General features: G+C 32.9%; 1 protein-coding gene across 1 annotated transcript; it reads left to right on the plus strand.

The window, feature by feature from the left end:
• The first annotated feature begins 7,999 nt into the window (after positions 1 to 7,999).
• Positions 8,000 to 10,022, plus strand: LOC102618716 (aldehyde oxidase GLOX). The gene has a single exon (XM_006480836.4). It carries the CDS (start codon positions 8,273 to 8,275, stop codon positions 9,878 to 9,880), a length of 1,608 nt encoding a protein of 535 aa, XP_006480899.1. The 5' UTR covers positions 8,000 to 8,272; the 3' UTR covers positions 9,881 to 10,022.
• Positions 10,023 to 15,672: the final 5,650 nt, after the last annotated feature.

A 15,672-nucleotide genomic window follows, 5' to 3' on the forward strand; every position in this document is an offset into this window, starting at 1 on the left:
AAGGCTTATAGTATTGGTTTAACAAAGATATAATATTGGTTTTACGTTATAATTAGGACTATTTTCTTATTCAACTTTAAGGCTTATTTAAATAATAATGCACACATGTTAAAAGATTTTCCAAATCCTAAATTAATTTATGTTAGCCACTTGTCACGGGCTCGCTTGGCACTCAAGGTGGATACACTTAGAAGTGGGAGTTAACTTAGAAATTGGGCCACCAAGACAACTAACTAGCTGGGGTGCACTTAGCAAAACCCCCACCAAGGCCCAAAGTCCACCAAGGCCCAAAGGTCTAGAACTCTCTACATATTATCCATTCACTAGAACTTTCTAGGACTCACCACTTGGGTCCCTTAGTGTTTTGCCACTTGTAATAGAATTCTCTAGAATTAGGCATTCCACCCCCTATAAATATGGGTGAACACCCATCATTCACACAACCACCAATACACCCACACAACACACCTAGCACACTAGCTCTCAAGCTCTCTTGTACAAACACTCTTGTAATTATTCAAAGTGTAATACAATCATCTTTGGCCATTCCACTCTTACTTCCCTTAACATTTTCTCCAAGTGTGTGTGCTTGGCTTGTTTAGGGAGTAATCTAGGCTTACTTGGCGACTCACACGCTAAGGTCGCTCAAGTGCCGCACGGGAACTTGCTGCGCAAAACTATCACCCCGTGACACACTGCCTTCATGTTAGAGTTAGGATTAGCTTCTTATTTAACTTTAAAGCTGATAAACTTGATGACAAATTAATTGTTTTCTACATTTGATTGAAAAAGTTAAAAGAGCAATGTTTTTTTCCAAGTGTAATAGAGTAACAGTTGCTAAAGGAAGCACTTTCTCATTTAGTTAGTGCATTCAATTTACGGGTCTTGTCTGTCTCCAGGGAATTTAATTTCAAGGGTTTCATACTATTATTAGTATTACATTAAGAAATTACCGGCCCCTAAAATTATATTTATTTTTATATTAATTATGATCATTAAATTTAAAACATATCAACGGCTAAAATTTTGTGGGACATAATAAATTTTTTATTAAGATTTTTCTTGTCTCTTATTTATTATTTCCCCTACGCCAACATTTTATTCCTTTTTTTTTTCTCATCATTAAATTTTTTTCTCTCGAAATCAAAACAAAAATAACTCTTAAGATCGTGGGTGCAAATGCCTATATCCGTATTCATTTGATAGAAAACATCTCTGTTACCAACCCTTACCCATTGTGGGCTTAAACGGGTGTGGGTTGGATTCCCTAATAAAAATTAGAGATACCCATCTCTTTCACCTATCCTTTATATCCCCTTTTATTTTTTAACATCTACATATATTTAAAAAAGAAAAAAATGATATCTCAACTATTTAGCTTTAGATGAACATGCTACACTTTATACTAAAATATTTATATAAAAAAAATCAATTTTAGGTAAATATTAATTATAATTTAATGGTTGTTAGGTTCAATTTTAATCAATATATTACTAAATATTTAGATTGAGAACAAAATACTCCACTTTAGCATTTCCTTATCCATCCTTCACTTTTTTCAACTAACCTTAGTTTGAGCACTGTTCTATCATTTGTTTCTAATTATGTGAAGATTTAGATGGTTTAGTAATGTCTAGTTCACTAAATGATTAAAATCTTCAAGTAAATGTTTAGGATAATATCATATTAGATCGATTTTCTGATTACTAAGTTATTAAGTGCTAATATCAATGTTTTAGGGTTTCAAAATTTCATTTTAATATTTATTTGATTTTAACTTTTAAGACAAAAAAAAGAGTCAATAGCCAAATATGTTTAGTGAGCGGTACGAGTATTAGTGTTTTACACCCGACCTGACCCGTCCAATCAATGAGCATAAAGCGTTATACTTGTAACCAATCTTTTTTATAAAATGAAGGTAAAATTAGACCCCATATCCAATTTTCACATAACGGACCCCTACACCATCAAGGATTTTTGCCATCCCTACATTCAATGGATAAATTTAGAGGCCAAGCCATGAGAATAGAAAAGTGAAAAAAAAAAATGCTAAGAAAACTTAGGAGAGAGATATCATGTTTTAAAAGGAAACTAATGAGGAGTGGAAAAGTACATTAATTATAGTTGTTAGTAAGCATTTGTGTTATTAATTTCACAAAATCTTGACCGTTGATATGTCTTAAATCTTATAGTTATAAATTAGTGTAAAAATATGTGTAATTTTAGGGAACTGCTGATATATTCTCAGGAAATTAAGATAGTGGTTAGCTTCAAGTAATTGGCAATAAACAAAAAAATAACAAGAATAGTGAGAACAATAATAGAGGAGATGTCCAGCCTAATTGGGTCCATATATAATCGCGTAAAGATGAAGTAATTCTGTCATTATATTGAAAATCTCACTCCCTCAATGTTTTCCACATCAAATCAGGAAGATATAGACACCAAATAATAATGAAAGACTTTATATTGTATTTCGATAATTAAGCCATAAGATTAAAGTGATTGATTCCCAACTACCTGTAATGAGAATATACATTCGCTCCAAATAGCCCAGACAAGATCACACAATATGTTACATGTCATTTACTCAATATCCTTTTTAGTGATCTTCAAAAAAAAAAAAATATGCTTTTTAGTGCGGCCATGAAAATGCCACATGACCTAAAAAGAAAAGGGTAAAAAGATAACGTTGGATCTAGAAAGAGAAAAGAAATTGTTTTGCACGTATGGCATTCATTCATTCATTCACTAATGAGAATAATAACAATGCAAATGGCAAATTGGCGGGGGGGGGGGGGGGGGGGGGGGGTACTAGGCTTGACTTTTTCGAGAAAGAAAAATCACAATTTGTATTGTTTTGCTACTTTTGTACGTCCCTCTAAGATCTCCGATTTTTATGTAGCCAGAGGGCTAACTAGATGTAGTTCTCACAAAATCGATTTGTCAACCTTATCTTAAAAGCCCATTCGACCCCTGCTGCCTCAATTTCGTCGTTTTCTTGGAGCTATTTGGGCAGGGCGGCCCGAAATTTCTACGAGCCAACCTTGTTTGTCATGGATCATCAAACTCTTGTTATTGTGGGTGCGAAAATCTTCACATCCAATCAAGTTATCCCTAAAGGGTAATATCCCTTGGATAATTTTATCCCTGGTCATTGTGTTATATTATAGCTATCTGCACTTATCAAGAGATTGTTACGATTTAAACAAGCTCAAATTCAGCTAACAGCTTATACAATGAAAATCCACTTGGACTTTGGCTTAGTGATGAACTACTACTCTCAAAGTTAAGTAGGACTATGAGGGTAGTGGTTCGAGTCTCCATATACTCAACCTCCCTCAATTAAGTAAAAAATTGTGTGAAATTAATTGTAAGTCTTTCTCTCTTACAAAATCCGAGTGGAGTAGAGACATCCCTCGTCTGTGAGGGTCATATGTTTGAGCATGTACTTCATAGAATTAATGTAATAATGTATCATAGAACTAATGTAATAATGGAAGTCCAAGTTATATATCTGATTGTAAATATTAGTGTAATACATGTTCTAATGGCAGTTGTAAATATTTGTGTAATATATTAATATGATGTGTAATCAGTATTAAAAAAAAAACTTATACAATGCAAGCTTGTAAGAGAAGAGTACTTGTCTAGCTACTAGGGTAGTGATATTGTGGCTGCAAAGCTAACATTGAGTGCCTGAGCTTTAGCCTTTTTGCTACAACTTGTGTCAGCTTATTGCTCGGCCCTACGGCAGGACAAAGCAAAGCTAGCGCATGCAGGAGGTTATTTTGCCCAACGCAATATATTTACCGTGGGCTTTCAAGATGAAGACACAACCTTCAGGCCCATTAATGCCCATCGACTCTTTGGTGGCGAATTGAGTCGAGTTCTTCTATATCAATATAATACTGTAAATTTCTAAATCTTTTCTTAGCTTTAAGGCTACCGTTTCCTAAGGTCCTTGATCGCTTTACCTTTTTTGGCCAACACAACGATGCTCAATTATGCTCCTGAAAGAAATTATATGATTGCAGCGAAAGCACTAACACAAGCCGCAAAATCAAATTGATGAGGCATCTTCTTCTGTAATACTCTTTCCTTCTCAATTTCGCTTTGGTTTTACGATTCCAGCAAAGTTTAACAATATTATATAATGTAGTCCTTTTACTTTATTTTCCAGGACAAAAGTGTACTTAAAGGTTCACCAAAATGTATGTAAATTATAATTTCTGATGAAAAAGATTCACTTAAGTGATATTTATTTAATACCCGTGTTAGCGTTTGTCTTGGCTTTGCAATCATCAAGAATAAAAGCATGAAAGCATCTTTTTTCCTTCGTTTTCAAACTTTTTAATGGTAAGAATATGGCAATTTAAGAACTTAAAATATAGGCAAAGCAGTTAAATTAGGCCCCCACACATGACCCAGATGGTTTCTAATTTGGTTAAAGAGATTAGGTGATCTCAAAATTTGATCTGGCCTCTAGCTGTATTAAAAGGGACTTTCAGAAGACAATTAGTATTGAAAAAGATAAAAAGAAAAAAAAAATGAAATTTTTTATTTCAGCTCAAGATATGTCGTTTATGGGAAACTGATGATAGGGGCCACTGTCCAGTGACATTATATGTATTTATTGTTTAGTATTAATATTTGTGATCAACTTCGCCGGATTGCTCAGGGTGACTTCTAATTATCTCTCCATGATCATTGTTGCAGCTGATTAGAGCTGGGTAATAAGCAAAATAATACATCATAATGCAATAACACCAAGATAATGACCAAACTAAAAGATATATTAAAAAATGGCAGGGTTAAGGAAAAGACTGCAAATTAGATTCTTACACTTCATCAACTACACGCCACTTGGTGTATAACTTGGCACCACTAATTATTTCAGATGGAGTTAATCACAAGAAGAAAGTTCTAAAGCTTGCTTGTTATATTTATGTTGATGAATATAATCATGAATCTTGAAATGGAAATCTTATGAATTAATTGCTTCATGGGTAAGATCAATTACAAAGAACTTCACTGGCTTCTCTTCAAACCAATCACAGTACATGGATGTCATTGGCGGTTTGGTTTTAGTTAGATGAATGCCACTACACCAGAGATAGTGGAGCTTGTTAAATGGAGTAATGAAATATCTCCTCCACTCTTTCCATTCTAGTCTACAGTCTAATAAGTTTATCAAAATCTATAATATATATATATATATATATATAAAAGAAAAATAGTTGTTTAGAGTCTAAGAAAAGTAAAGGGCATGGTAAAGGTGAATGATAACATATACTATTCAGCTCTTTCCAAGCTAAATGTGATTATTTTGTAATTATAGGCTGTGTTAATTTGATCTCTCCTCATATGAGTTAAGTAAAATACAATACACACACACACACGCTAGGTAGTGTTTACTTTCTGGAGTGGGAGTGTGGAGTGTGGATTTCTCCCACTCCAGTGTTTACTTACCTTAAAAAAGAGGGGAGTGGGAGTGGGAATCCGTGGGTCCCACCCAATTTTGGAGTGGGGAGTGGGATTCCCACTCCCATGGGGAGAGGTGGGAGTGGGAATCCACTCCCCTCTCTTCCCATTTTATCCTTATAAAAATAAAATAAATAAATAATATTTAATAAAATAAATAATATCATATTTATTAAAAATAATAATTATATCATATTTATTTTATTAAATTTAATAAAATAAAAATAAATAAATATTATATTTAAATTAATAATATTAAACATTAATTTTAATAAACATTAATGATTTATTTAATAATAATAAATATTTTATTCTAAAAAAATATTAATTTTGTACTATATTATCAATAATAATATTTCATTTGTGTTGCTATTATTAATAATTTTTATTCACATAATTTAAATTAAAATTAATAAAAAATTATGATTTACATAATTAAGAATATTAGTAATTATTATTAATTTATAAATATAATAAAATATTTATTTTATTTTCCAAATATATTTTTTATCAATTTTTTAATTACAAATTATAATTCTGTACATAAGGATAAAATTATAATTTAAAACAATTTACTCCCAATCCAAGACAAAGTAAACAAATAATTAGGATTCTGATTGACAATCCATACTTTTATTTAGTCTAAGTAAACACCCTACTCTCACTCCCACTCCACACTCCTAATCCAAGGATTCCCACTCCTCAGGATTCCCACTCCAATCCAAAAAGTAAACGCAGCAATAAAATGCAATAAGGTATGCGCCACTACACACCTTATTGTATGCGACAGTGTGAGTCAAGATCAAAACTAGAGAGTTGTGGGTCCCACAACACAGCTCTATGTTTCAACTCTTGACACATTCGTTATCAAATGCCACATGCTGGCTACTCACTCACACACACATAAATGAGTCATTATCTAATAAGAGACTCCTTAAATTATTAAAGTTACTCCAAGACAAATAAAACGCATACTCTAATGCAGTGTATTGTATCATATAATATATTAAAGAGTATTTTATTTTGTCTTTTAACTTATTCCTTATTTTAATAACTTAAGGGGTCCCTCATTAAAAAATTGATGTGTGTGTGATTAGGATATAAATAACAATATAAAATTATTAAATTTAATTATATAGCATTATAAACATGCATGTGCCACAATACCTTGAGGGAGTGTTGGCATACTTTATTGTATTACATTATAATGTATTGCATTAGGTTATATTAAGTTATAATGCAATATAATGTTTAGTGCAATATGGACTGTACTATATGTAATAATATATTATATCATTATTTAGTTTACTATAATTTTAAATTAACATTATCTAGACTTATTAGCACTAAAGTATTTATTATTAGTTATTGTAAATTATTTAAAAATAATTAATTCTTATATATTAATTAATGTAATATAATCGCATAATGTAATATTTTATAATATTATTAGATAATATAATATTAAATTACAAATTTATTTTTATCCAAAAACACAAAAAGAAGAAGTAGAAGTAATGAGGCATTTTGCCGTATTAGCCAAACCCTATATATACAATGCACCACAATACAGTAGCTGTCGTAGGCAAATATGAGACTGTACTACATAATGCTATGCATCTCATGTTATGAGAGGTGCTAAACGCACCCTTAAAGCAAAAACCGCAAGAGAAGATTCTAACTCCAAACAAATATTTTTTTTTCCATGTTACTGATATGAATTGTATATTTATCCAATTAAAATCTCATAACTTTTAGAATTTAACTCAAAAACAAGAAATCACTCATAATTGGATTATAAATCACTTTCCCTTCTGATGTACTATAACAATTTGTTTAAAAAGTTCTTACAAAATTTTAATTGTTATAGGTGATTTATGTAATTCTAAGAGGAAAATCTTCAAAAAGCAACAAAAAAAACTATTAAGACAAAGTGCCACTAAAGTATTGGCTAATGGTAGATTCATGTCCTCTATAATTTGAGTGTTGAGCATTCAATAAAATTTTCTCCAACAAATGATAATAGTCTCAATCAAGCATTAGTCAAAAATTTATATTATTAATTCAAGTCCTATTAGGTATTGAAATTGAATATTGAAATTGGACTCCTATAATTTCACAGTATTCAAATGTTTGATAAATACTAACTGCTGTATTTTGAAAACTACGATAATTTAATCTATTATTTATATAACTAAAAATTATAATACATTTACTTTTTTTGTAAATTATTATTTACAAATTATATTTACTATATAATATTAATTTTTATTTAATAATTATAATTTTTTCACAACAACTGTAACTTTTAAACTACAATATCTCTATATTCCAAACACGACCACCATAACTATTCTGGACCAACTTCGGATAATATCCACAACAATTACAAAAAAAAAAAGAAAACAATAATCAGCACGTGGTGGCCCAACTCTATCTATTGGACAATTAGACTAATTGGCTCTGCCTTCCCTTGCTTGCGTTCGCCACCTTCTACATCTACAAAATACCAAAATGTCCTTTTGCAACGTGTCACTCCAATGCTCCAACAGCCGACACTTCATTTACCGGGGACCCACCGTATACCGTTGCCGTTGAATTTCAAAGACCCATCACATTAAATTCTTCACTTGCATTTGACGATCAACGGTCGACATTTCACAGTGCTGATTTCTCCTTGGCGGACACTCTCCAGTCTCCTCTCCTCTACTTCGTCGTTTTGAAACTCCTTTTAAAGTGCTCAAACGAAATTCATCACTCTTCAGTTTTCACTTCTCCAGTTCTCCTCATGGATTGTCTCAATCTCTTCTTGCTCTTTACTTTCACGTTCGCATGCTCCAGTATTATTTCCACCCGTGCTGACCTCCCCGGCACGTGGGAACTCGTGCTCGCTGACGCGGGGATTTCCTCCATGCACACAGCAGTAACCCGCTTCAACACTGTCGTCCTTCTAGACCGTACCAACATCGGGCCATCCCGCAAAATGCTAGGCAGAGGCCGCTGTCGTTTGGACAGAAACGACCGCGCTCTCAAACGCGACTGCTATGCCCACTCAGCCATCCTCGACTTACAAACCAATCAAATCCGTCCCTTAATGATCCTCACCGATACCTGGTGCTCATCGGGTCAGATTTTAGCCGACGGAACGGTGTTACAAACCGGTGGTGACTTGGACGGATATAAGAAGATCCGAAAGTTCAGCCCGTGCGAAGCAACCGGGTTGTGTGATTGGGTTGAGCTTGATGACGTGGAGTTAGTCAACGGCAGGTGGTACGGTACGGACCAGATATTACCGGACGGTTCGGTGATTATTCTTGGAGGTAAAGGAGCCAACACAGTCGAGTATTATCCTCCGAGAAACGGTGCCGTTTCATTCCCGTTTCTCGCTGACGTCGAGGATAAGCAGATGGACAATTTGTACCCGTACGTTCATCTCCTTCCTAACGGCCACCTTTTCATTTTCGCTAACGACAAGGCAGTGATGTATGACTACGAGACAAATAAAATAGCAAGAGAGTATCCACCGTTGGATGGTGGCCCGCGTAATTATCCATCGGCTGGATCATCAGCAATGTTAGCTCTCGAAGGGGACTTCTCGACGGCTGTGATTGTCGTCTGCGGTGGGGCCCAGTTTGGAGCATTTATCCAGAGAAGCACCGACACCCCCGCGCATGGTAGTTGCGGTAGAATAATTGCCACGTCAGCTGACCCGACTTGGGAAATGGAGGACATGCCATTCGGGCGGATCATGGGTGACATGGTTATGCTCCCAACGGGCGACGTTTTGATCATAAACGGAGCTCAAGCTGGGACTCAAGGATTTGAAATGGCTTCGAATCCATGCTTGTTTCCAGTTCTTTATCGACCGACTCAACCCGCTGGATTACGGTTCATGACTTTGAACCCGGGTACCATACCCAGAATGTATCACTCCACTGCTAACCTGTTACCGGACGGGCGGGTATTGATAGCTGGAAGCAATCCCCATTATTTTTATAAATTTAACGCAGAATTTCCAACTGAACTACGGATCGAAGCGTTTTCTCCCGAGTATTTATCATCGGATCGGGCAAACCTCCGACCCGTTATCGAGGAAATCCCCGAAACGGTACGTTATGGTGAGGCTTTCGATGTGTTTGTAACGGTACCATTGCCCGTGGTGGGAATTTTGGAGGTCAATTTGGGAAACGCGCCATTTGCTACGCATTCGTTTCAACAAGGTCAAAGATTGGTCAAACTAACCGTGACGCCTTCGGTACCCGACGCAAATGGGAGGTACCGGGTCGGCTGTACAGCGCCTCCAAACGGTGCCGTTGCTCCACCTGGTTATTACATGGCTTTTGTAGTTAATCAAGGCGTGCCGAGTGTGGCACGGTGGGTGCATTTAATTGCTTGATTAATTTAATTTTGTATGTAAGGACTAAGATTTCCATTTTTTTATTTAAGACCCTGTGATGACCAAATATATAAAAGTTTCTGAGTTAATTGTTGATAAGACAAAAATTATTGGGAATAAAGGGAAAACTTTACCATGAGAAGATGTTCAAATATTTATTTTAACTTTAGAATGAAGTGCTCATTTTGCCCAAAATTAGTGTAATATATATCAGAATTGCAAAATCATTTCAACAGAAGAAATAATATTTAGTGGCATATGCTGAATAAAGAGAAGAAGGAGAAGATTGAATGGATGCATACAAGTCAAGTGGGCATAAGATATAATTTGCCACTCTAGCTATGGATTCCTTTGGGGCCCCCCATTGTCACTTTTAGATGAGCATGATCCGAACTAAAATTGATTGAAAGTAATGGCGCACATAAGCTTCCATTAACAATAGCAGGAATGTTGCTTTCATATATATATAATTCTTCTATATATATATATATATATATATAGATAGAGAGAGAGAGATATGATGTTAAATATATGAAAAGCCGTCTTCAAGTTTTTTTATATTAGATCAAATTAAAACATCAATTTTTATAAAGTTTGCACACATCAGCATCACACGGCCTTTAGTTTGGCAAAATCAGGACATTTTCTTGTGAGCCAAACCCACTTAAATATATAAAAATGTTAGCAGAGTAAAACAATTAATTAGTAGACTACAGCAAATGGAAATTTAGTTAATTTTTGGGTTTAGGCTTGCAGAACTTTGATGTCATGTGTGTGAAATTTCTCGTTGCAATCAAGATAGAGTTACAGGAACTATAAATTACAAATTGAAAGAGTGGTCTCCAAGTTACAAGTAGGGATGATAATTGGCAGTTTGCCATTATCAAACTCAAATCCGTACAAAATTTAAATTATTAAACAGACCCGCAACCCGCAGCGGGTTTTAATTTCTTTAAGAAAACATATTCGTTGCGGATTTTGACAATTACCAAACTTGCAATAGTATCCGATGAGTTTTTTGCGGGTTTGTACACTTAAAATTACAAATATTCAATATATAAATTTACAATAATAATCTCAAATTCCACATAATATACTCAATTTTAAATTTAACCAATGTAAATGGAAAATTAAAATTTCAACATCAATCCAAAACAAACTCTCAAATTTAAGTATAAAATACACAAATCCATTAAAAAAAACTACAAACTAGTATCTAAAAATAACAATTACATTTCATATTATTGCTCAACACAAGCTCCAAGAGAAGATCTTCATTTCATTCACTATTATTAGCACCCATCCAACCCGATGCCCACAATAATGATTAAGATTAACATTTTTCAAAGAAATAATACTTTTCAAATATTAATCTAAAGAAAAAATTATAATAATGAAATAATTCATGCATTAAGTTAAAGAAAAATAGTCCATACAAAAACACTTTGATTATTTGGCACTTTGCATAATTGCATTATTTTCCTTATATATTTTTTAGATTTAAAATTTTTCAAGTAAAATTAAATTTAAAATATTAAAAAAAATTACTGGTCTAGCGGATATCCATACAGGTATCCACCGAATATTGAACTAATGTTAAACCCACCCGTATCTAAGTGCGTGTTTCAATTTGTAATATCAAACCCGCCCGCAACCCATAAAATTATCTACACTTGATGGATTTTTACGGACAAGTTTGGACGGGTTTACAGGCACAATTGCTATCCCTAGTTACAAGGGATGGATCAAGCTGCCATTCATATTTTTGAACGAAGATAGGTTACATTGATGGTTTGTGACCGGACCAAGTTTGTTGACTTGCAGATTTGTATTGAGGAGATCATGTGCTTGGCCTTGAGCGCAATTACTTAACAAACTCTATGGACATTTTAGAAGGCTTTACATCGACCAAAAACCAAAAATAACAAGCCCAGCACGGGACAGTGGGCTTAGCCTATTCACAATAAATACTAATGTTAAGACATATTACATGCAATATTTGAAATTTTAAAATATGAAAAAGTCTAAAAAAATACATAAATCATACGATTTATGGTTTTAAGTTTTAACCCTCTTAAACCCTACAATTTTAATGTTTTCCTGTACTTTCCCACACTTTAAAATCTTGAACTAGAAAACTATTATATATAACAAAGATCAAGTCATCTGCAGCATGCGTGAAAATTAAAATTTGAAATGCTAGATGTAATATCACTAAAAAATAATGATTCATCATGTCTAAAGTGAAATTTTAAAATAGTTATTTTTTATTAAAATAATAGAACAACACTATTAATATTTTTTTTTTAATTTTTTGCAAAGTACAAAATTTTCTTTATTTTTTTTTTAAGTGTAATTCGGGACAAACTGGCTATTTTTTATTTTATTTTGGTTTAGATAATGGTCTTTGAATTTTCAATTTTTATAAATAGCTTTTCTATCCCCTTATATTAATATTATGAAAATAATAATAATTCGAATAAAATTTATACAATTTTTACATTATTGGACTAAAATTTAGGATCAACTTAATGAGAGTCCAAGTGGTGATTTTTACTCAAATATATAAATAACTTATTTTTACTTTGGAGAAAACAAACATGCAAAAATATATGAATAATTGAAATAGCTAATTATTTTATTTAATTGTTAAAATAGAAGCGATCTCTATAATTTCATTAAAATCGTGCAGATTTCAACGTTGTAGATGACATGTCGTTGTCCAACAAAAAAAAGTGTATGTCATGCCGTCTACTGTTAGTTGTAAGAATGACTTGTCTTTTTGTTCCAGAATCCAAATATGACTAGTAAGGAGCATGCGCCAACACATACTGTTACGCTTGGTTGTTTATGAAATTGGAGCGGATGTCATCTCATTTCTTAACACATGACAAACTCGACTTGGCATCCGGGTAAGAAAATGACAAATGCCCAATCATCTTAAGCATGCTTGCAACTTAAAACTTAAATATTGGACGTAATGTCCTTGAAAATAAACGACTTGTTATATCTAAAGTGAAATTTTAAAATAGTTATTATTTTATAAGAAAATTAATGTTGAAGGTGTTTTTTTCTCAAATTTTTGCAAAGTGTTAATTTTTTTAATTTTTTTTAAGTGCAATTGGGGATAAATTGGCTACCTTTGATTTTATTTTGGGTTTACACTCTCCATCCACATATATTTAAACTATAAAACATAAATATTTCAAATAAAATATATTACATATAACATGTATAATTTTTACATTATTCGACCAAATTTAGAATGAGCTTAATGAGAGGTTGAGAAATGATTTTCCTATATAAGGCCCAAAGTGTGTGTGTGTAAATGAGAAAGAGTAAGGAGTTTATATACACATTCAACATGGTATATATTCCCTTTAGTTTCAAGTTAAAGTTTTCCCTTTAATTTTTACTTAAATATACAAATAACTTAATTATCAATCTTGGAGAAAACAAACAAACAAAAAACGATTAAGATCATGCAGAATTTAATGATGTAGATGATATATCGTTGACCAATAAAACAACAGTATGTTATGTCGTTTGTCTGCTATTTAAAACACGCACATGTTTTTCTCCAGAGCCCAAACAATAGAAGGCAACTATTATACGCCAGCGCATACTGTTTAGGGTTTGTCATTTATAAAATTTAAGTGGATGCTATGTCGTTTGTTTGTGAATTAATGATCTGACGTGTTGTCCGAACAAGCAAATGACAAACGACTAGTCATCTTTAGCATGCTTGCAAATTAAAAATTAAAATATTGGATGTAATGTCGTTAAATAATAGATGACTTATCATGTCTATAGTGAATTTTTAAAATATTCATTTTTTATTTAAAAAATAGAAAATAATGTTGAAGGTACTTTTTTTTTCAATTATTTTTTTGCAAAGTGTACTTTTTTTTAAAGTGCACTTCAGAACAAATTTGCTACTTTTGATTTTATTTTAGTTTAGCAAATTGTCTTTCCATTTTTAATTTTATAAATGGTCTTTCCATCGACATATATTAATATCATGCAAAAAATAAATATTTCAAATAAAATGTTTACCTATAACACGAACAATTTTTAAATTATTAGACCAGATTTATAATGAGCCTACTGAGAAATCAATAGATGATTTTCTTATAGAAGGCCCAAATTTTGTGTGTGTGTGTGTATAAATATATATATATATATATATATATATATATATATATATATATGAAAAAGAGTACATATATGTATATATTAGGGATGGAAAAAATCGGGTCTAGGTCCGGGTTCAACCTTTCCAGTTTCGAACCTGTATACCAATTTGTCTTATGGGGTATGGATTAAAACCCAGATTTTTTAATTGCAGGTTTGGAGCGGGTTCAACCCGGAAAAAGTCCGGGTTCCCAAATTCCAGATTTTAAACTTGGGTTGTTGGGTGAAGGGAGGAAGATGAATTCTCCAAGCATGACACTTTTGGCTCTTTAGAATTTGCAGAAATAGTAAAAGGTAGAACAAATGTATGAGATCTTAACTAAATTTACTTACATCAATAATAAAGTTTACAATTATATCGATATTATGTGTTTAAATTTTGTATTTGTCTATTCACAACAACAACAAAAACTTTAATAATTACCAAAGTACCGACGAAAAAAGGTTAGCGGTTTCTTTGAGATGTCGGCTGAGGCACTGGCGAGTCTAGGAGACAGCAGCTACGAGAGCGACAAGCAGTGTCCGAGATCCAACATCCACGAAGAAGATAGGTACCTTCCGATCCCTTGGTTGATGACGATGAATGATGAACAGTGGCAGAGCTTGGTTGTTACTCTTGATGATTTAAATTGATGTTGAGGATGATATAAATTGTTGCTGCTCTTGATGATGAATTGACGATGATGGATGGATGATGAATTCATGTTGAGGATAAGGAAGATTGGGGTGGCGGCTGGTGTAGGGCCTTAGGGTTTGTTCTGTGTTTTTATTTTTGTTTTTTTGTAACTTTTTGCTTTATATTTATATTTAATAATGAAAATTAATTAATTATAAACTACTGCAGTCTTGGTTCGGGTTTCGGATATCCAGATTTAGCTGAACCTGAAACCGGACCTAGATACATCGAGGTTTTAAAAAATGCATCCGAATTTTGCATTTTTTTTTATACATTTGGGTTTATCCAAGTCTAGGCCGGGTCCGAAAAAATTTGCCATCTCTAGTATATATTCATTCAACATAATATATATTCATACTTAAGCATGATTTTCAAGTTAAAGTTTTTCCCTTAGTTTTTACTCAAATAGACAAGTAACCTAGTTTCAGTATTGGAGAAAACAAACACGCAAAATATATGAATTATTGAAATATTTAATTATTTTATTTAATTGTTAAAATAGAAACGATCACTTTAATTTAGAATGAGCCTAATGAGAGTCTAAGAGATGATTTTACTATATAATGCCCAAGGAGCATATATGAGTGTGTGCACTTCTCTCTCTCTCTCTCTCTCTCTCTCTCTCTCTATATATATATATATATATATATATATACACACACACACGCGTGCACGTGTGTTTTGTGTAGGAGCGTGTGTGTAATGCCCAATACAAATTGGAACTTAAACCCAAAAAAAAAACCCACTGTTTGGATTTGTTCTCATTCGTGTTACAATTCAAGTTAACTTTTGGACTTTAGTGTATATTTACTTACTGGAGTAAGAGTGGAGAGTATAGAGTGCTCTCGCTGCAGTGTTTCCATGTTTACTTAAGGGTGAAAATGAGAATCCTACTTTGTGAGTCCCACCCACTTTTAGAGTG

The sequence above is a fragment of the Citrus sinensis genome, chromosome 6, assembly GCF_022201045.2.
Source record: "Citrus sinensis cultivar Valencia sweet orange chromosome 6, DVS_A1.0, whole genome shotgun sequence".
Classification (NCBI taxonomy): Eukaryota; Viridiplantae; Streptophyta; class Magnoliopsida; order Sapindales; family Rutaceae; genus Citrus; species Citrus sinensis.

Coding starts and splice junctions, on each gene's coding strand:
- LOC102618716 (XM_006480836.4), top strand. CDS start 8,273: ATGGATTGTCTCAATCTCTTCTTGCTCTTTACTTTCACGTTCGCATGC.